Genomic DNA, 22,120 nt, shown 5'->3' with positions numbered 1-22,120 from the left:
CCTGATGCAGGATTGAGGAATTTTGCTATACAGTGATCAGTGACTCACTGTCACTATTCATGCCTTTTATTAAGGACAGTAAAGAGAATAGAATCAGTGTACTTTTTCTTACCTCAGCCTTGAGTGGCTCTCTGTTAATCCTTCATTTTGCAACGTTTGAATACAGTAAGATTATTTTACACTAAGATATTTTTGTAGTAAGATTATTTTGTAGAGTCCAGTAATATAGATTCTTAAGGAACTTCTTTAGTGAGGCACGTACTTACCATTGGTAAAAACCCCAATCAAAAAATTACTGCATAGATTATAAAATTAAGAAAACTAAAATCGAATCTGACCATGACAAATTCTGACAGCTTTATGACTATTTGGCATTTAGAAAGTAGGAGTTAGTATGTCAGTGCTTTGAATTTCTATGCTTAGAACTGTTGGGTACTTAGAACCCTAGAAAAAAGTAGCTTATGTGGAATTCTTTATAATCAGATAATGACCAATCTGGTAGTCATATCAAATTGGAAAGGTTTGAATGAAAATCTTATGTTTTCTCCCTGAACATCATTAGTTACATTTCTTAAAATTTAATGCAACATTTACGTTTTTTAATCTTAAAAATGAAGAAATGTAGATTTCCCTCAAACTTTTCATCACACAAAGAGAAATGAGCTTTCCTGCTATCCAGTTTATCCTTTCTTTTTTTCTGGAAAAGATTTGCCATGAGCTAACATCTGTTGCCAATCTTCCTCTCTTTTTTTGTTTTTTTCCTCCCCCAAATCCCCGTACATACTTGTATATTCTAGTTGTAAGTCCTGCTAGCTCTTCTATGTGAGCCACCGCCGCAGCATGTCTACTGACAGACAAGTGGTATGGTTCCACAACTGAGAACTGAACCCAGGCCTCTGAAGCAGAGAGCGCCAAACTTTACCACTAGGCCATCAGGGCTGGCTCTCTCCAGTTTATCTTTTTGTATTACCAGTACTCAGTGTGGCCCACTTATCTATTAGAAGTCCTAGAGAAATCCATATTATTTTGGAAATTATACCAGTAGGAAATATTTTTTGGCAAAAATGTTGGAGACCAATGAGCAAAAGACATATGCATAAAATTTATAAAGTGATATTTTAATCTGTTTTACCCTAGTTTGAGTAGGATTGGAGGAATTTATCCCTAGTTATTTAGCAAGCTGCATTCTTAGACAGAGTATATTCTAAACAGTTTTCCCATGAAACATTGTGCCTTATTTTTCTTTTTATTCATTTTTAATATCACTGTTCATTGTACAGGGAAGTTATCATCTTGTGTGTAAATTTATAACAGTATAGGAGTTATGAAATTTTTTTTAACATGAGAATAGTGTGTTATGATAAATAAATTCATTCTAGCATGTCTTACTGAATAACAATTTTCACTTGCTATTTAGTGAAATTCATAACTGAATATTGCATAGCTCTTTTATGAGAGAATATCAGAAATAGAATCCACTTTAAGTCAATTGTTTTAGTCCTTTAAAGAAGTTATATTAATTTACTTGCATAACTTTTTGGTTTAAACAGACTGGTCTTACCCCCTTGATGGAAGCTGCTTCTGGAGGATATGCAGAGGTTGGAAGAGTTCTACTAGATAAAGGAGCAGATGTCAATGCGCCCCCTGTGCCTTCCTCAAGAGATACTGCTTTAACAATAGCAGCAGACAAAGGGCACTACAAATTTTGTGAGCTTCTGATAAATAGGTGGGTACATTTTATATTTATATGTAGAACCTTCTGTGGTCCCTTTCACTTTTCAGAGCCTTTACAGTTAATACAGTTGTTTTACTTTATAGACATTCTAAAGTACAGATTTTTTCCATGCTATTTTATAAAAGATAAAAGATAAATAGAGGACAATAGAAAAAAGTCAGCCTCTTCTCATAGAAACTATATTAACATTCTTTGCTTTTATAGGGGAGCCCATATTGATGTTCGTAACAAAAAGGGAAACACACCACTTTGGTTAGCATCCAATGGTGGTCATTTTGATGTGGTGCAATTGCTAGTGCAAGCAGGTGCTGATGTGGACGCAGCAGATAACCGGAAAATCACACCACTTATGTCAGCATTTCGCAAGGTAATTTGATATGGGGAAAAAAGATAAAATTTAATAATTTTAAGCCGATTCTAAGTTGAAAGCATGTGAGAAAGATAAATTGATTTTGAAGCATTGACTGTATTTCCATACACAAACCACTGCTATCTTTCCACTCTCTTTGTAGCCAAATCTAAGAGCTATATGGTAGTTTGCTATAAGCAACTTTGTTGTTAAATTGCTTGGTATCCTGACTAGTTTTGTTATATTGTTGTACATGAAACATGGGCTTTAAGGACAGATATTATATGCAGATGGGTGTCTTCTCTACCTAAGGAGGAACAAAAACAAGTGGACTCTCATAAAATCTTATTATACCTCCTATATATATTAAGGCTCACTTGTTTGCTATATTTTAGAAAAACTTCCCATTGCAATTATGATAAACTATAAACTACTTAACATAGCTTACAGAGGCCTGTATGATTTGGCTCATGCTAGCCACTCCAGACCAATCGTTTATGCTACCCTTCCCTTTTGCTCACTGTGTTTTAGCCACTGGCCTAGAATGCACTAAATTTTTAACTGCCCAAGGGCCTTTGCTCACTGGTTTCTTTTTTCTTGAAATGTTCTTTCCCTTGCTTTTCACCTGGCTCACTTCTATTCATCCTCTAGCTCCCATTTTAAATGTCACTTCTAAGAGAATCCTTCCCTAACACCCAATTTGAAAAGGTCCTCTTGTTCTCTTTTATAGTACGCTATTATTTTCCTTATCCCAATTTGTAATTATACACTCAAATATGTATTTACTTTAAAAAAAATTATTTTATTGGGATCATATTGGCTTACAGCATTGTGTAAATTTCAGGTGTACATCACTATATTTCAGTTTCTGTATAGACTGCATCGTGTTCACCACCAACAGTATAGTTATATTTATCACCATACATATGTGCCCCTTTAACCTTTTCACCCTCCCCCGACCCCTTTCTCCTCTGATAGGCACCAATGTATTCTCCTTATATATATGTTTATCTTCCACATATGAGTGAAATCATATGGTATTTACTTTTTTAATGCCTCTCTCCCCAGCTAGACTGGAAGATCCATGAAGACCAAGATTCATGACTGTCTTTTTCACTACTGTTCATACCCAGTTGTTTAGCACAGTACCTGACACATACCAGGTGGTCACTAAATAGCTATTGAATGAAAGCAGTATAAGTTGTGTCTTAAAAGAAAATCTTAAGATATTTTCTAGGCTTAATTCTTTTTACCAATTTTTTTCTTTCTTTTTAATTGAAGTATGATTTATATATGGTGAAATGCACAAATCTAAGTTTGATAGTTTGAGCTTTCAAAAATGCATACACCCATGTAACCTACACCCCTTACAGATATAAAATACTTCCATAATCCTAGAAAGTTCCATCACGCCCATTCTCAGTTAATTGCCTGCCCTAGAGGCAACCACTTTTCTGACTTTTGTCACCATCAGGCTAATTCTCAAAGACGTTTTAGAACCTTATTAGGAGGGGAAACTATGCAATTTGCTTAGGTTAAAATAGGTGTACATGGAATTGATTACAGATCATTCAGCCCCTGATAAAGGCATTTAGAAAGTGTTTTACCTGATTCAAGTCATAGGACTCAGATCAATGTGACAGTCCACCTTGTTTATTTAGTAAGATAGAACCAAAATAATGCTTTGAAATCTAGAACATCCTTTTTGTTTTAGGACTAATTTACCGTTTATACTGAGATTCATTTCATGTCACCAATTTTTATTTTATTAATAGATTTATTCTAAGAGATATTGTTTTTCTACAGAAGTTTTTCTACTTTCAGTGGGAAGTGAGCAGATTAAATTAAAGAGAAACGTCTTTTGACCTACCATATATTCCTGAGCATGTTGTACTTATCTTTTCTGTTTATAAACTCAACATTGTTCTAATTTTCATAATTTCCATTTTAAGTTTAGTAAACTCTGGATGTGTTACTATACCTTTTACTCTTAAGTTTTTAAGCATATGGGCAAATTTTCAAGGGATTCTTTTGTGTATTTTTTGTTGTAATCCTTACAGGGTCATGTAAAAGTTGTTCAATATTTGGTGAAGGAAGTCAATCAATTCCCTTCTGATATAGAATGCATGAGATACATAGCAACAATTACAGATAAGGTAGGTTTAATAAACTGTTGAAACACATTTTTGTTCTTTGTGGAATTATATGCCAAATTGTGCCACTAGCAATCTGTTCTTTTTGTCCTCCATAAGACTGATAACCTGATTGTTCTGTGTTTGTTTCTCCATTTGCAAATGGAGAATGGGTATAATACTTTTGATAAATTATTTTGCGATTTCTATTTTGGACCATAATTACAGTGACTGCAGCTAAAGTTTATTACTAGACTATTAGCCTGATAGAAAGTTTTCTGAGAACACATAAACTTTTAAGGAAATGGTACCTTATTTTGATGAAAGACTGAAACATGACCAGACTCAAAGATAGCTTGATTTGGTTTAGTGAATTTTCAATTGATTGAGCTTTAAGCCCTGGACTTAGGTATGCTCATCAGCTCAAGTTTTATTTGGCTTGTTTATGTTATGTGTTGCGATATATATATAATTACATTTTCTGCTATAGGAACTGTTGAAAAAATGTCACCAGTGTGTTGAGACAATTGTGAAGGCTAAAGACCAGCAGGCTGCAGAAGCAAATAAGAATGCAAGTATTCTTTTAAAGGAACTTGATCTGGAAAAGGTGAGTGGGAAAAATAATTTTCCTTATTAGAAAGTGTTGAAAATCTGCTAGAATAAATTTGCCACCTATATGACCCATAATCTTGTTAACAAAACCTCTTTCAAAAGAAATGATTAATAGACTGTCGAACCACCATCAATTTTTTAATTCTGACTTTTTGCTCATAAAAAGTATTTTGAACTTTATAGATGAGAGACTACTTTTTGAGCAGACCACAGTTTACCAAATGTGGTTAAAACCACTGCCTAAGTGGTTTTAATGTTAAAACTTAGGCAGTGGTTTTAACATTAGTTTGAGAAGAAATTGAGTAAAACATTGGAAATCTTTTGTTTATTATAAGATCTGGGCTATAAGTGGTTTATTAGATCCTTAATTAAAGAGTAAGTGTCTAGTATCCTAGGATGTGTGGTATAATGGAAAAAATTTAAAAAACAAGATCGTTTTTCTGAGGCTCAGGCTGCTTACCTGGAAAATGAGAATGATGTTATTGATTGTAGAAGTTATATTAGAAGAACAAACACCATGATCAAGAGTTATTATAGGAATGCGGGATATAGCATAACATGAAGATAATTTGTTGATGATTAAGAAAAAAATATGATCATTTTGAGAGATGCTAAAATTTTGACACCAATTCTTAGTTTTAAAAAAGCAAAATTTGTAAGCTGAGAACAGAAAATAGCTTACAAATCAATGATAAAAAGATAACTTGCTCAGAATAAAAAAATGATCACATGAATGGGCAATTCACAGAAAAGGAAATACAAATGTTCAATAAATAATGGAGAGTGCCACACTTCATGAATAAACAGAAATGTACAGTAATAGAGTACTTAAATTTTTTTTTACCAGATTGGCAAAGCTTAAAATTTAAAGGTTTGGTAATAGCTGTTGATGGCAAGGGTGTGGAGAAGTTATTACTCTAGTATGATTTTTGATATATGGTGTAAATTAGTATAACTATTAACAGAGATAGTTTGACAACAATGAATTAATAAAACGGGTGCATACCCTTACTCCAGCTATTCCACTTACCCAGAAAGTTAGCCTAAGGTAAATAATTACGCACATGCTCAAAGATGTGAATTTATAAGGACATTTATTGTTGCATTGCTTATAAGGGGGAACAATATAAACCTTAAAGTCTTATCATTAGGGAATTAAATAAATTTTAGTACCTTCTTGATAAACTTGATTACAGTTAAAATCAGAAGGGGAAAAAAGTTATGTTTATTGTAAAGTAAAGTGAAGTTTGAAGTTAGATGACTGCTAAGGTCCCTTCCACGTCTATAATTTTTATTTTTGTGTAACTACCCGGGAATATGATCAGCAATTCCCTAAGTAGCCAATTTGTTCTTAGGCCAACAAAGTGATGAAATAATTTTTAGCTTAGTCTTCAGCCCCTTTCTCGTTTACATAAGGGGTTGGCAAACTTTGTTTTAAAAATGCCAAATAGTAAATATTTCAGGCTTTGTAGGCCATATGGTCTCTGTCATAACTCCTCAACTCTGCTGTCATAGCATGAAAGCATCTGTAGACAATAGCTAAATGAATGAGCATGGTGGCTGTGTTCCAGTAGAACTTTATTTATGGACACTGGAATTTGAATTTTGTATAATTTTCATGTGTCACAAATATTATTATTTTTTTCAACTACTTAAAAAGTAAAAGCCAATCTTAGCTTTCAGGCTATACAAACATAGGCAGCAGTCTGGATTTGGCATACAGTCTATAGTTTGCTGACCCCTGATTTAGATAAATAAAAATGTCAAAGAATAAGTAATTTATGCCTCAGAATAGTAAATTATAGTTTTGAGGAAAATGCTTTTACTTAATTACCAGGAGAACTAGACTCTATGAACAAATTCTTATGATGAAGCTTTTTGGATAATTTCCATAGAAATCTGAGTAACTTGATATGTTTTCTACTTGTTTCCAACTTTCATTATGATGCTAGGTAACTACTACCATGTTCCCCTTTCTGAAAAAAAGATATCTTCTCGTACTAACCAAAGCAAAACCTAAAGGTGATCAGAATTATGAATGTGGCTTAAAATAATTATATAAAGTAGGGAAAAAATAATTTCTATAATTGCCTCTTGTCAGTATTTTTACTGTGAAATTTGTTAGTATTTTATAAAGATCTCAATATCTGCATTTTAGTCAAATAAACAGATGCTACATAAATGTATTGTTTAACAGCTTTACTAAGATTTAATTCACATACCATACAATTCACCAATTTAAAGTGTATAATTCAATGACTTTTAGTGTATTCACAGAATAGTGCATTCCTCACCACAGTCAGTTTTTAGAACATTTTCATTATCCCAAAAAGAAACCCCACATCCCTTAGATGTCACCACCTACCCCTTCAATCCCTCCCTCCTGGGTAACCACCAATCTACTTTCTGTCTCTATGGATTTGCCTATTCTGGAGATTTCATATAAATGGAATCATTACAATATTTGGTTCTCTGTGACTGGCTTCTTTTCACTTTATAATGTTTTCAAGATTCATCCATGTTATAGCATATATCAGTTCTTCATTTCTTTTTATTGCCAAGTAATATCTCGTTATATAGATATACCACATTTTGTTTATCCATTCATCAGCTGATGGACATTTAGATTGTTTTCACTTCATAGATGTTCAAGTTTGTTTTTTTTTTAATATGGGATGCTTCGTGAATTTGCATGTCATTCTTGTGCATGGGCCATGCTAATCTTCTCTGTATCATTCCAATATTTTTAGTGTATGTGCTGCTAAAGCACATACATATTTTTGTATGAATGTGTTTTCATCTCTCTTGGGTATATATCTAGGAATGGAATCGCTAGAGCATATGGTAATTCTGTGTTTAACTGTCAGATTATTTTCCAAAGTAGCTGCACCCTTTTATATTCCTACCAGCAGTATATGAAAGTTCCAGAACCATTTCCTTATAAACACTTTCTTTATCTGTCTATTGATGATAGCCATCCTAGTGGATGTGAAGTGGGTATCTCATTGAGATTTTGCTTTGCTTTTCCCTTATGGCTAGTGATATTGAGCATCTCTTCACGTGTTTATTGGCCATTTGTATATGTTCTTTGGAGAAGCATCTATTCAGATTTTTTTCCCATTTTTTAATTAAGTTATTTGTCTTTTCATTATTGAGTTGTAAGAGTTCTTTATAAATTCTTGATACAAGTCCCTTACCAGATGTATGATTTGCAAAAATTTTTTTACATTTTATGAGCTGTCTTTTCACTTTCTTGATGGTTCCTTTGAAGGGCAAAAACTTTTAATTTTGATGATGTTCAGTTTATCTGTTTCTTCTTTTATTGGTTTTATAAGTGTGTGTTGAGACTGACCTCCAGGGGAAGCCCCATGTATCATAAACAAAATCATAAAAAAAATCAAAAATAATATCAAACAAAAATATCATTTCATTCTTTATCTTAAATTATTGCATTATTGGTAAAATGATTATACCTACTTTATTTGCAGTCAAGAGAGGAGAGCAGAAAGCAGGCTCTTGCAGCTAAAAGAGAGAAAAGAAAAGAAAAGAGAAAAAAGAAAAAAGAGGAGCAGAAAAGGAAGCAGGAAGAAGATGAAGAAAACAAACCTAAGGAGAATTCAGAACTACCAGAGGATGAAGATGAAGAGGAAAACGATGAAGATGGTGAGAAATGACCCATCCAAATTAGTAATAAAGTTCTCCTGTGTTTATCAACTTCATTTTGAGTGCTTTTTGCTCTAATTAATTCTAGTTAAATATTCAATTACTATTGTAATCTGAAATTGACAATTGACTTTTACAGTAAATATTTCTAAATATTTTATATTGAAAAGTGATACAGAGAACCAGAAGGGGGAAGGCAAGCACATAATTTGAAGAAGTTCAGTTGTAATTTGAGTTCCCCCATAAAACAGCACCTGTGTCCTAAAAGTGATACAGTAGGAGGTTTGCCAGCTTCTCTTCAGGTTCTTCCCTACCCCCTCCTCCCTCAGTTGGAAACTGAGGAGAGGTCCAGTTCCTCAATACATTTTTAGCCTAAGGTTCAGGCTGAAAGCTATACATGGCTGGGGTTCATTACTCTCAAAGAGTTATTTATTGTACAGTCTGGCAGTGCTTGTAGTAGGTGAATAATTTTGCTCTATTTGAATTCTAATTCTGTAATACTATTTGAAAATTTCTTAGATTCAAACTGTATTATGATTTTTGGTTAGTTCATAAGACTAGCATTGCCGATCTTAAGAATGTTAATGGTGTGAATGTTTCATATGAAGTTAGACATCAAAATATGATATAGTATATTTGTTCTAACAGCAGTAAAGTGAATACTGGTGAAAGGAAAATATAACCTAAGGGTCTGAATTATTATGAATTATTGGTCATATTCTGTCACAATTTGTTTTGAGATCTGTGGCTCTCAGTGTGATTTTTATCCTTTTTGATAATTTCAGTGGAGCAAGAAGTTCCCATAGAACCTCCTAGTGCAACCACCACCACCACAATTGGAATCTCTGCAACATCTGCAACATTCACAAATGTGTTTGGGAAAAAAAGGGCCAACGTGGTGACAACCCCCAGCACCAATCGGAAAAATAAGAAGAACAAAACAAAAGAGACCCCTCCCACTGCACATTTAATATTACCAGAACAACATATATCCTTAGCACAGCAAAAGGCAGATAAAAATAAAATAAATGGAGAACCCAGAGGTGGTGGTACAGGTGGAAATAGTGATTCAGATAACTTGGACAGCACAGATTGCAACAGTGAGAGTAGTAGTGGTGGTAAAAGCCAAGAGTTAAATTTCACTATGGATGTGAATTCCTCTAGTGATAGGAGATACCCCTCGCTGCTACTCCATTCCCAAGAAGAAAAGACGAGTACTGCCACTTCCAAACCTCAAACACGGTAAATTTTTTTGATTTGTTAACGCTACATCCACCTTTCCTTTTTCATGCTTGGCATAAGAATTTGAAGTACATTCTTCAAGCACAAGTTGTGTTAAACAATTTAGGTCTACCACGTTATCTGTCTTCAATATTCAAAACTGAAATTCACCACTCTTCTCCTAATCATGTGCTAGTTATGAAATGAGATTATTAGAAATTGACATGATTCAATTTTGAAGTTGAAGATATTAGCATACCTTGATTTTATTTTAACTATGTCATTTTTATTGATTGTAGTCCAACTTTTGGGTTCTGAATCTATTTTAATAGTAAAATAGATGATGGACTTGTTGCTCTGTTTCTATTTTTCTGAATTCTTGATAATTTGATGTGCCAAATTTAATTTAAATATTTAAGCATAACTTTGTCTTTAAAGGAATATAATCTTGAATTTCTATCTTAAAATTTATCTTTTATTGGACTTGATATTTCTCTCTTCTCAGACTTGAAGGCGAAGTGAATCCTAATTCCTTATCAGCAAGCTACAAGTCAGTATCATTGCCATTAAGCTCTCCAAACATAAAGCTAAATCTGACTAGCCCTAAAAGGGGGCAAAAAAGAGAAGATGGGTGGAAGGAAGTGGTACGAAGGTAAGCAGATTTAGTCTCATCTTTTTAACTTTCATAGACCGTATAGATTCTCCTCTTGTGAGATGGTTACTCAATTAATTAATGAATAATTTGAATGTGGTTATTATTTTAAACTGCAGTCCCATGCTGAATTCAGAGTAGGCTAAAGCAAAATTAGAAGCAATACATAAATTTTGCGTGCATATTTTATATGACACAACAAATCTTGACTTTAAAATAACAAAAAATATTTTATTAAAACATAAGATTTACAGAAGTTTACAGACTAACCATACAAAATAGTCACAAGGGAAGATTCTTAAAGGGAAGGTTCCACACTTGATAGCAAAGTCACTATTAGTGAGAACTGTGATCTTTGTTTAATGGTCCCACTTTGGTTCAGTCAGTCAAGCTTGTCCATATACAGCATATCGTTTAAATAAAGTTAGACGTGGCTAGAGAGCACATTCTGAAAAATTGGTTAGCTGCTTTTAACCAGTGCAACTGGATTACCGTAAAAAGGGGGGAAGGAACCCATCAAATTAAAACTACCTTCCCCTTCAAAAAAAATAAAATAAAGAAAAACACCTACACCCCTGCAACTACCTTCATTTACCCTACTTTGTGCTTAAACCATGATGGGGAAATGAATAAAAGCAGAGAGAGGCTACTGTGTTTAAATGTCTCACACAGTCAAGATGATACTGCTAGTCTTTGCTCATGCTTTACAACAGGGAATCAGGACAAGATACAGATTTGCTAATGTGCACTTAATCACCAAAGAACTGAGATGTCTAGGCTTTTTTTTTATGTTTCTAAGACTTTGTATCCATTAAATGCAAACAAAAAAGGAAGAAGTCTTGGCAGAACAGAAGTGATACATACTTGATCAGATTGATTTAAGTATTATTCATGGCATATAGCCTATTCCATGCTCTAGCTTTCTGAATATCTAAATATGTTCTTCCCAGCTTGTCCACATTAAGATGATAAATTTTGATCATGAAATCTACTTTAGGGGCTGCCATTGGTTATTCTTCCGGAATGAATAGTTCCGAGTTTGAGGGTTTCTCCCTCAAAGGTGAAATCCTGAGGTGATTCAAAGGTGAAAGGTGACCACATGAAAATAATGGGTGTTGCTCTCGTCTGGTTCTGCCAGCAAACATTGGGTTTCCTTGATAATCCTGTGGGGCAGCTGGGCCATTTTGTCAGATCCCAAGATCAGCCTCTGCTCCACTCACCTCACACACAAGTGGAAGTCCCTGGCTCCATTTGTGAGTTGCTTTTTATGTAGTTCAAATCTAAGGCTTTATTTTTTTATTAATAAGTATAAATTATTGATATTGATAAGCTAGCCTTTTTTATTCAGTATGGAGTTTAATAATATGGTATGCATTATTTTAATTTAGAAAGAGTCAATACATATGGTCATTGCAGTTTAGTTGACAAGTAATACTTTGGGAAGATTTGAATGCTTAGCTTATGAGTGATTTAAATACAGTTTTTGTGTTAAATGGCAATGTAATTTTTACCTTTACTAAATTAAATTCAATAGGATAAGAGGTCAGTTCTAAAATAAAAGCTTCTAGTAATTTCCTCTTTAAGGTGTGAGAAATGTTATTCTACAAATGTCCATGAACATGCTTACTAAGACATCTTTCTAAATAAATACATTTACTAGACAAAGACTTGATTTCATAAACTCATATGTAGTCTTCATTTTATAGGTCAAAGAAATTGTCTGTTCCAGCCTCAGTGGTTTCCAGAATAATGGGAAGAGGAGGATGCAACATCACTGCAATACAAGATGTTACTGGTGCCCATATTGATGTGGATAAACAAAAAGATAAGAATGGCGAGAGAATGATCACAATAAGGTAATTGTGAAAAATTATATTGCTAGTTCTGTATGGAAATTAAATGTTATTAAAAGCATACTTTTGTTCGGTATGATACAATCAAGAAGTTTATTTCATGGGAAAGATTACCTGGTTTTTTAAGGTTTTGATCTTACTTTTGTTTTTTTTTGTTTTCTCATCAGGGGTGGTACAGAATCAACAAGATATGCAGTTCAACTTATCAATGCACTTATTCAAGATCCTGCTAAGGAACTGGAAGACTTGATTCCTAAAAATCATATCAGAACACCTGCCAGCACCAAATCCATCCACGCAAACTTCTCATCTGGAGTAGGCACTACAGCAGCTTCCAGTAAAAATGCATTTCCCTTGGGTGCTCCACCTCTTGTAACATCACAGGCGACAACATTATCTACGTTCCAGTCCACTAATAAACTTAATAAGAACGTTCCGACAAATGTACGTTCTTCTTTCCCAGTTTCTCTACCCTTAGCTTATCCCCACCCTCATTTTGCCCTGCTGGCTGCTCAAACTATGCAACAGATTCGGCATCCTCGCTTACCCATGGCCCAGTTTGGAGGAACCTTTTCACCCTCTCCTAACACTTGGGGACCATTCCCAGTGAGACCTGTGAATCCTGGCAACACAAATAACTCTCCAAAGCATAATAATACAGGCCGTCTACCTAACCAGAACGGGACTGTTTTACCCTCAGAGTCTGCTGGACTAGCTACTGCCAGTTGTCCTATCACTGTCTCTTCTGTAGTTGCTGCCAGTCAGCAACTGTGTGTGACTAATACCCGGACTCCTTCATCAGTCAGAAAGCAGTTGTTTGCCTGTGTGCCTAAGACGAGTCCTCCAGCAACAGTGATTTCTTCTGTGACAAGCACTTGTAGTTCACTGCCTTCTGTCTCCTCTGCACCTATCACTAGTGGGCAAGTTCCCACCACATTTCTGCCCGCAAGTACTCCTCAAGCACAGCTTTCTTCACAAAAGATGGAGTCTTTCTCTGCCATGCCACCCCCTAAAGAGAAAGTGTCCACACAGGACCAGTCCATGGCAAACCTGTGTACCCCATCTTCAGCTGCAAATAGCTGCAGTAGCTCTGCCAGCAACACCCCAGGAGCTCCAGAAACTCTCCCATCCAGTAGTCCCACTCCTCCCTCCAATAATACACAGGAGGAGGCACAGCCATCCGGTGTGTCTGATTTAAGTCCTATGTCAATGCCTTTTGCATCTAATTCAGAACCTGCTCCATTGACTTTGGCATCACCCAGATTGGTTGCTGCTGATAATCAGGATACCAATAATTTACCTCAATTAGCTGTACCAGCACCTCGAGTTTCTCATCGAATGCAGCCCAGAGGTTCTTTTTACTCAGTGGTACCAAATGCAACTGTACACCAGGATCCCCAGTCTATTTTTGTTACAAATCCAGTTCCTTTAACACCACCTCAAGGCCCACCAGCTGCAGTGCAGCTTTCTTCAGCCATGAACATTATGAATGGTTCTCAGATGCACATTAACCCAGCAAATAAATCTTTGCCACCTACATTTGGCCCAGCCACACTTTTCAATCACTTCAGTAGTCTTTTTGATAGTAGTCAGGTGCCAGCTAACCAGGGTTGGGGAGATGGTCCACTGTCCTCACGAGTTGCTGCAGATGCTTCTTTCACTGTTCAGTCAGCGTTCCTGGGTAACTCTGTACTCGGACACTTGGAAAACGTGCACCCTGACAACTCCAAGGCACCTGGCTTCAGACCACCTTCCCAGCGAGTTTCTACTAGTCCAGTTGGTAAGTTATTGTAACTATCGCTGCACCTCAATTTAGGGCTCTAACAGCATAATCTAATCTTCCAAGATAATGATAAAGTTTTTATTTTGTAAATAGTATTGCGTGATCTTAAAGAAATGAGTATGTCATAAATAGTAAAGACCTTTTAATGATTGCTAATTGGATGGACAAAAAAGTAGCTGTAGGTAAATCACTCACATGTAATGAGCTGCTTTATATTCTCTGTATGATCTCGGTCCCTCGTACAAGGAGGTAATACCTTGTGTCAGTCCATTTTCGTAAAATTGGTATAAGACAATATTAATAAAAAAAGGACTCAGGATGCTTCAAGGATTCCAAATTTACATTTTTTTAAATCATACTAATTGCATTTCTCAGATTTAAAAGTTTAAGTTTCAAAGGTATTTAAGCACCAGTCCGTAATCTACATTCTTTGTTTTCAGTCTTGGGTGCTCATGCTGAATTTTATTTTTTTAAAGATTTTATTTTTCCTTTTTTTCTCCCCAAAGCCCCCCAGTACATAGTTGTGTATTTTTAGTTGTGGGTCCTTCTAAGTTGTGGCATGTTGGGATGCCGCCTCAGCATGGCCTGATGATTAGCGGTGCCATGTCCACACCCAGGATCCGAACCAGCGAAACCCTGGGCCGCTGAAGCAGAGCACACGAACTTAACCACTCGGCCACGGGGCCAGCCCCTCAGACTGAATATTAAATGATATTGTTTAATAGTACTCTGTATTATTTACATTACATGGAGCTGTTTGAAGAGATCTGGTCATTTATGGGCTCTTATCTTTAAAAGACCAACTTAGATTCAGCTATTCATTCCTCAAAATTAGAAATTTGCTGCTGAGGCATTATAATAAAGATATAGAAAGATATGAGGCCACTGTTGGCTTGGAGATATTTGGAAAACCAGAATCTATTTTCCAGAGTCTAAGAGCCAAATTTTAGTCCAATCCGCACTATTCTGAAAAACAAATTAGAAATTGTGCCTGACCTAGAATGGATGTAAGAAGAACTGTTGCCACTTAGGATTTTTCTTCCAGTTGGAAAACTGTCCCATAGCCCATCCTTCCTTTTCGCTAATAATGAACTGATCTATGTTGTATAAAATTTGTGAGTTTATGGATATGATATAGCCTTAGCTTTCACTTCAGAAATGTTTCCATTTACTTTTCAGGAAAACACAGCTGTTAACATCATCTTTCAAATAGAAATACAAGCTTACATGAAACCATCTATGGTCCAAAATATTTTCTAGGATTTTTTTTTCTTTTCTAGAAATAGATATCTATTTTAACTTCATTTTGGGGAAACTAATAGAGGTTTTCAAAGGCCCCAGGGTGAAAGAAGAGCTCATTGCAAGTGCTCTGGCTGTGGTAGAAAGCATTAGTCCTTGACTTGAGGGGCACTAGCTAATATGTGAATTTAGAGTGCCTTAGCCAGAATTAGATTTCAGATCTCTCATATTCCAGTGTGTGAGCTCTTTGCACTCCACCTACTGCATCCAAGAAGAAGTGCAGATTATGAATGTCTGGAAAAAAAAATAGTAAAGGAAATCATCCATCTAGTTTGGTAGACAACAAAATTTTGGGACCTTAATTATTCAGATCCATAACATCAAAATTATTTATTGCTAATAAAAAATAATAATAATAAAAAGAGCAAGCATTAATCCTTGACCTTCCTTCTGGGGTCCAGGATTGATTAAGTTTGACCTCATTTCTTAATTGCCTGTATGATTTCTTTTGTTGATGCTCTTCTTGCATGGATATAGTTTACTCACCTGGTTTACAGGTAATAAATAGTAATACTTAAGATGGGAAAGGATGTGGACAAATTGGAACCCTTAAACACTGCTGGTGGAAATTTAAAACAGTATAGCCATTTTGGAAGAAGTTTGACAGTTCCTCAAAAAATTAAAGAGAGTTACCAAATGATTCAGTAATTCTATTCCTAGATATAACCAAGAGAAAGCATATGTCTACACAAAAACTGGTACCATACCAGCATTATTCATAATAGCCAAAAAACGGAAACAACCCAATGTCCATCGACTGATGAGTGGAAAAACAAAATGTGGTGTATCTATATAATGAGATACTATTCTTCTTATATGTTATATATTATAATACTATGTAATAATAATATGTTAATATATAATGTTATTGTATTCCATATAATGAGATACAATAAAAAGAAATGAAGTACTGATTTATACTATAACATGGATGAACTTTGAAAACATTTTGCTAAGTGAAAGAAGCCAGTCACAAAGACCACATACTGCATGATTCCATTTATATAAAAGTTCCAGAGTAGGCAAATATATAGAGACAGAAAGTATATAAGTGGTTGCTTAGAGGTGGGGATATGTGGATGGATATGTAAAGGAGGATGGAGAGTGACAGGTGATATGTGCAGGGTTTCTTTTAGGGTAGACAAAAATGTTCTAAAATTGCTTGGCATGATGGGTGCACAACCCTATGAATATACTAAACTCCTTTGAATTGTATACTTTAAATAGATGAATAAGACCTGTTTGAGAGAAGTTTTGACAGTTTTTTTGTGTTCGTATTAACTACTTTTTCCTGAAATGAACACCTATAGTCCTTTTCCAGACCCTTGTCCCCTTTCCCTAATACAGTCTCCAGAGAAAGCAATGCAATTTGAGAAGACTGCTAAATTCAGACATACAAACTAGATAGAAACTTTGATATAGTCTGCAACTCTTGTTGATTTTTTTTTATCAGATGGAATATTGAAATTATCTTTAGTTTAATAGTATGCTTTTCCTCCTTGTTAGGAAGGAAACATTGTAGGTTTTGTTATTCATCTTCCATAGGAAATGGCTGTAGTTATGGAGATAGACAGCTGTACTTTGAGATTTTCCAGAAAAGGGAAATCAGAAGTTATTGATGGGTACCACTTAGTCACAACATACTCTCATTTCATGTCCCTCCAGTGAAAACTTTGAGATTTATCCAGAACATACTCCAAGTGACTGCCATTCTTAAAGATTGGGCTCACTTTTCTATATCTAGTTCTGTTTGGTATATGCTTCCGGACTGCAGGGGAAAAATTGGTTTGGGCCATACAGTATCACATAAATGGATTCTTTTTGCTGTAATCTACAAAATAAACTGCATGCTTTCCCCTTTTTTAAAAAGGAATTAAGTAAACCTTGAACTTTCAGTTTTAAAGCCTTGGCTAATTGGATGTCTTGGACCTGTTTTTTTCAGGGTTACCATCTATTGACCCATCTGGCAGCTCCCCATCTTCCTCTTCTGCTCCTCTGACAAGTTTTTCCGGCATAACAGGAACACGGGTTTTCCTGCAAGGGCCAGCTCCTGTTGGAACTCCTAGTTTCAACAGACAACATTTTTCTCCCCATCCTTGGACAAGCGCTTCAAACTCATGTAGGAATCCTTGAGGAACTCTTCTCAAAGAGTCTTGAATAAGTTATTAAACCATTTGTTTCAGGGAACACTATATTGTAACTTTAGTAATCTAAATGGTATGCAGATACCCAAGGTTTGTATTGCAGTCATGTCAAAATTCTCAGTAATTTGTAGGATAGAAAACTTGAGAAGGGTCAAACTATTCTTCCAAGCCAGAAATGTTTCCTAGGACTTGGATGAAGAAAAGAGGTACTACAGATAGTTTTATAAAAGAACCCTTTGGCGGCAGTATTGTGAAAAATTTTCATGAGTCTGAAAAGAAGTTAAATTTATGTGTGTTCAGTTTGGTATGATTCTTCATTTATTTTTACATTTTAGGAAACTGTATGATTGCCATTTATAAGTAAAAGTATTCCTTTGTTCTGACTTATTTATTTCAATATTTAGAACAGATGAAGTTCTAACAGGACTTGAACAGGATTTGATTTTTTTAGTGAGCATCATGAGGTAGTCAGTGAGTATTGGCCCTTTTGACAAGGAAAACTACTCATATTACCTGAGTAGAGTCTCATTAAGAAACAGAGCTGTGAATTGAATCCTGTGATGCTTTGCAAACATTAGTCTTTATTCCTTATGGAGAAAAGGGGCTATAGGCTATAGAAAGAGAAAAAAGAAAACAACTTATAAGTATAAAGGGATACCAGCTGTTTTCCAGACAATATGCTAGGTACTGCGCAAACATTGCCACATTTAAGTTAACTTAAAACGTGACAATGTATGTTTTGAGATTATTTAGATCTAGAGTAAGAATAAATACCACCTTCTTACTTTCTGGCCTTGTTCAGTTCAGACTGGAAGTTTTTTTAGACTACTTGTTTGTACTTACTATAGGCAGAAGTAGTATAGGATAAAGTTTATAGAACTTACATATTTTCATTTGAGTGATCTGATAAATTTTTCTTTATAGAACCTATGTTGTGGAATAGATCTTTCCAACAAGGTTTCTCATCTTATAATTAGTTTTTATATGTAATAAAACAATAGAGAAATATTTTGCCACCAGGTGACTCTCCTATTCCATCTGTTTCTTCGGGATCATCTTCACCTCTTTCAGCCACTTCTGCCCCACCAACATTGGGCCAACCAAAAGGAGGCAGTGCCAGTCAGGATCGAAAGATACCTCCCCCCATTGGAACAGAGAGACTAGCTCGGATTCGGCAAGGAGGGTCCATCACACAAGCCCCTGTGGGGACTAGTTTTGTCGCTCCTGTTGGACACAGTGGAATCTGGTCATTTGGTGTCAATGCTATGTCAGGTACAGTTACCTTGCTCTGTTTGGAGGGATATCTCAAGTAAGTTGTGGGATTTTGCCTTAACACTTAGTTCCTTAAAAACAAAACAAAACAGATTAGTTCTTACACTTAACAATAAGTAGGGCTGTGTATACCTTTGAAGAATTCAATCCAGTCTCAGAGTCTAGAATGTTAGTTTGGGTTATATGTAATAATATATGTAATATGTATAATAATAACACATATATAAAATATAATATAAATATAGAGTTGATATAAATATAAAATATATAAATAAATAAATAATATAAATATAAAATAAATATAGAGTTGATAAGAAGTAGAAGATTCAAAGCATGCTCCCTTTCCCTCTTAAGCTTTTCAGTTAGAATGGGATAGTCATTTGATTTCTTTAAGGGAGCACTCAATCTTTTGAAGGACAAGGGAGAATGTCTGGGGTATTCAGAGAATTTCACCCAGTTTTCCAGGAGCTTGGTTTTTTTTTTTTTTTTCCTTTGGTGTACAAAGATCGTCATGAACATGCCCTGAGCTCTTCAGAGGAATGATTTTGGTAAAATTCAGTATGAAAAAGATCAAGTGGAAATGTTTTGTTATCTTATCCAAATAAATATCAAACTCTGTTCTCAATTCTTCTTTCCAGAAGGCTTATCAGGTTGGTCACAGTCTGTGATAGGGAACCATCCAATGCATCAACAATTATCAGATCCAAGTACATTCTCCCAGCATCAACCAATGGAGAGAGATGATTCTGGAATGGTAGCCCCCTCTAACATTTTTCATCAGCCTATGGCAAGCAGTTTTGTGGATTTTTCTAAAGTGAGTTGACAAACATCATTGTAACTTGTTTAACACTTTGCCAGCCAATGTAATCAGATGTTAAGGAATAGTTTGTATTAAAATGATTCTCCCTTTTGGTGTTACTGAGATCTTTTGCCTAATTTCAAGAGTGGGTTATGTTGTCTAAAGTAGTTTGTCCTCAAACTATCCTGAAGATGCCTCCATCCTCCCAAAAAAACCTGAGAGATTTGGGGTTTGCTGCTTTGCGTTTTGCTACCACAGCTTTGAGGGAGGCTTCTGCCCCTCTCAAAAGCTGACTGTGAGCTCCCCAATGCCCTCTTATCTGCTCTGAGAGCTTCCTGGCTGCTGTAAAGCCAGATTATGGCTGCAAGCAATCATGTAAAGTTCCCCTTTTCTTAGCACAAGCTTATTCGTGAAACTAAAATAAAGAAAAGTTGAGGATATTGTATGTGTTCGTCAAATATGGGAAATTTCCTGATGATTTGATATTGGATTTGTTTTTTTCTCTTCTCGTTGAAAAGTGTTACTGATGCAGATAACCACTTTAGGTGTGTCAACACTACAGCGCTGTACTTAGAGGATCCTCTAAGATGGTATTATGAAATCATCATTTATAATGACTTCATGATTAAACCTTTCTTTCTGCTATTTTAGGGTCTGCCAATTTCCATGTATGGAGGCACCATAATACCCTCTCATCCTCAGCTTGCTGATGTTCCGGGGGGCCCTCTGTTTAATGGACTTCACAATCCAGATCCTGCTTGGAACCCTATGATAAAAGTTATTCAAAATTCAACTGAATGCACTGATGCCCAGCAGGTAAAATGGACTTAATGCTCTTTTATTTTTCAGATTTGTCATGTCTTTCTTTTAATTCTTTGGGTAATACAAATTCTGAATATCAAAAGTTATGCCATATGACCACCTTGATCCAAATTAAGTTTTTCAATATCAAGATGATGCTACTAAACATTTTATTTCATGTATGTGTATTCCTCCTAGGCAGAAACAGTGAATTGCCATTGCATTTATATATTCATTTTGTAAATGTCTAAAGATTCCTAATTAGAAATTCCAATTTTTCCTCCCCCTTTTCAGATTTGGCCTGGCACGTGGGCACCTCATATTGGAAACATGCATCTCAAATATGTCAACTAAGTTAGAAGGTCTTACTCTTTAGCCTTGTTTGAGAAACCTATGACCTTGGAAGAACCCTGGGGATTTTTTTTTTTTAATGTGCCTAAGAAATTTTCTCTGAGGCTTTAGCAGTGGAAATTTGATTGCCCATTGTGTAAGAACAAAGTGATTTCCTATCCACCTGAATTATGTTCTCTGGTTAGTTTAGCCATTTTGAACTTAGTGCTTTTGGCTAAACGTACTGAATGCTATTTGTATGCAGAAGAGAATTAGATGATTACCTTTTAGGGTGGTAAATACATGTACAATTGTTTACATACTTAAAAGGAAAACGTTGAGTAAATTTCTTGTCATATAGTGGCTCTACTTAATGTAGCCTGTATTAATGTGAAATATTTACCAGAATATTCAATAAAAAGATGAACAGTGTTTAGAAGTGGGGTGTGATCCTTTCAGTGGTCATGCAGTTACCACCCAATCCACAATCATATTGAACCAGGTTGTTAATGCTATATTTGTAACAGGCTTCTCACATTTTACACTTTAGAGTCCATTCTTAGACTGCCTTGAAAAAGCGCTTTTAAGACTAGTTATCTATTTATTCTGTGTTAAACATTCTGTGTTCTCTTGTTCTCTTCCATATCATCTTATAAGTGAGAAAGTTTCAAGCTCCTACAATGTCTCTTATCTGACTTTAGCAGATAGGCCACTGATAAGTTTGGCTCTTTATGGATCATGAGTATGTCAAGAACACTAAGATTTCAATGAGATGACACTGAACAAACTTAGGGACACCCAAATCATCAATTTCAGGTTCCTTTTGTACTTCTTGATTTTTTTATCTAAAGATTTATTTGGTTATAGGTGTTTTAAGTTTTATTTGGGTTGAAACATAGGAGGGGGTGGGAGTGACTCTTGTAATTCTGTTGTATTGCTGAATCAGTTGAGTAATGTTTATAAATATGTGACTAATTCTGGGCTTAGTTCCACAGCCCCAAGTAGGAAGAGCCAATATGTTTAACAAGCTAAATACAAGAACACTGGAATGGATTGCTTTGACCAAACTATAGGCTATGCCAAGAATCTGATGCAATAGAGAATGAAAAACTAACCCACTGAAAAGAACAGTCATCAACTTGTTCGTGTTTTAATAGGGCTGAATTTTCTGGTCTTATGTATAGGCAGTCTAAAATAGAAAACAAGAAAATGTTTGAGGCTGAGAAGCCAAAACACATATCAAGGCAAAGAAGGATGCACAGAAAAATAGTAACTTGGGACAGAACCATACACGCAGCACTTTTCTATTCTCATACCAACAGGAGTTTTTAATCTTCTGTGCCTGGCTCCTAGAACCACTACTAGATGAGACACACCATGTTTGTTCTGTGTTAGTCATACCTGGTTCTTTTGTCTTTCATATCATCTTACATGAGAGAGCTCCTTTAAGCTCATTTCTTATTTTTTATTTTGAA

General features: G+C 35.3%; 1 protein-coding gene and 1 non-coding gene across 19 annotated transcripts in view; one reads left to right on the top strand and one right to left on the bottom strand.

Annotated features, from left to right (window-relative positions):
- The window catches only part of ANKHD1 (ankyrin repeat and KH domain containing 1), a 127,883-nt gene that overhangs the window by 92,645 nt on the left and 13,118 nt on the right, over window positions 1-22,120 (top strand). For 2 of the 18 annotated variants that reach the window (XM_070570649.1, XM_070570647.1), the window contains 15 exons: window positions 1,551-1,726; window positions 1,940-2,102; window positions 4,145-4,240; window positions 4,707-4,823; window positions 8,317-8,491; window positions 9,277-9,733; window positions 10,218-10,364; window positions 12,071-12,220; window positions 12,385-12,661; window positions 13,886-13,997; window positions 17,242-17,418; window positions 18,515-18,715; window positions 19,354-19,529; window positions 20,166-20,330; window positions 20,610-21,077. In XM_070570649.1, coding sequence (XP_070426750.1) covers window positions 1,551-1,726; window positions 1,940-2,102; window positions 4,145-4,240; window positions 4,707-4,823; window positions 8,317-8,491; window positions 9,277-9,733; window positions 10,218-10,364; window positions 12,071-12,220; window positions 12,385-12,661; window positions 13,886-13,997; window positions 17,242-17,418; window positions 18,515-18,715; window positions 19,354-19,529; window positions 20,166-20,330; window positions 20,610-20,669 — 2,649 coding nt within the window. In that variant the 3' untranslated portion in view covers window positions 20,670-21,077. Of the gene's footprint in view, window positions 1-1,550; window positions 1,727-1,939; window positions 2,103-4,144; window positions 4,241-4,706; window positions 4,824-8,316; window positions 8,492-9,276; window positions 9,734-10,217; window positions 10,369-12,070; window positions 12,221-12,384; window positions 13,998-17,241; window positions 17,419-18,463; window positions 18,716-19,353; window positions 19,530-20,165; window positions 20,331-20,609; window positions 21,078-22,120 lie in introns of those variants that run through there. The other 16 variants (XM_070570641.1, XM_008515566.2, XM_008515565.2 and 13 more) reach the window with 13 other exon arrangements.
- On the bottom strand, window positions 7,493-7,598 carry LOC139075435 (U6 spliceosomal RNA). Its single transcript, XR_011525797.1, has one exon. It is a non-coding gene; the product is annotated as a U6 spliceosomal RNA (small nuclear RNA).

The sequence above is a fragment of the Equus przewalskii genome, chromosome 13 (genome assembly GCF_037783145.1).
Source record: "Equus przewalskii isolate Varuska chromosome 13, EquPr2, whole genome shotgun sequence".
Taxonomy (NCBI): domain Eukaryota; kingdom Metazoa; phylum Chordata; class Mammalia; order Perissodactyla; family Equidae; genus Equus; species Equus przewalskii.
Note: the sequence above shows the minus strand (reverse complement) of the source record. Positions and strands in the feature narration are given on the sequence as shown.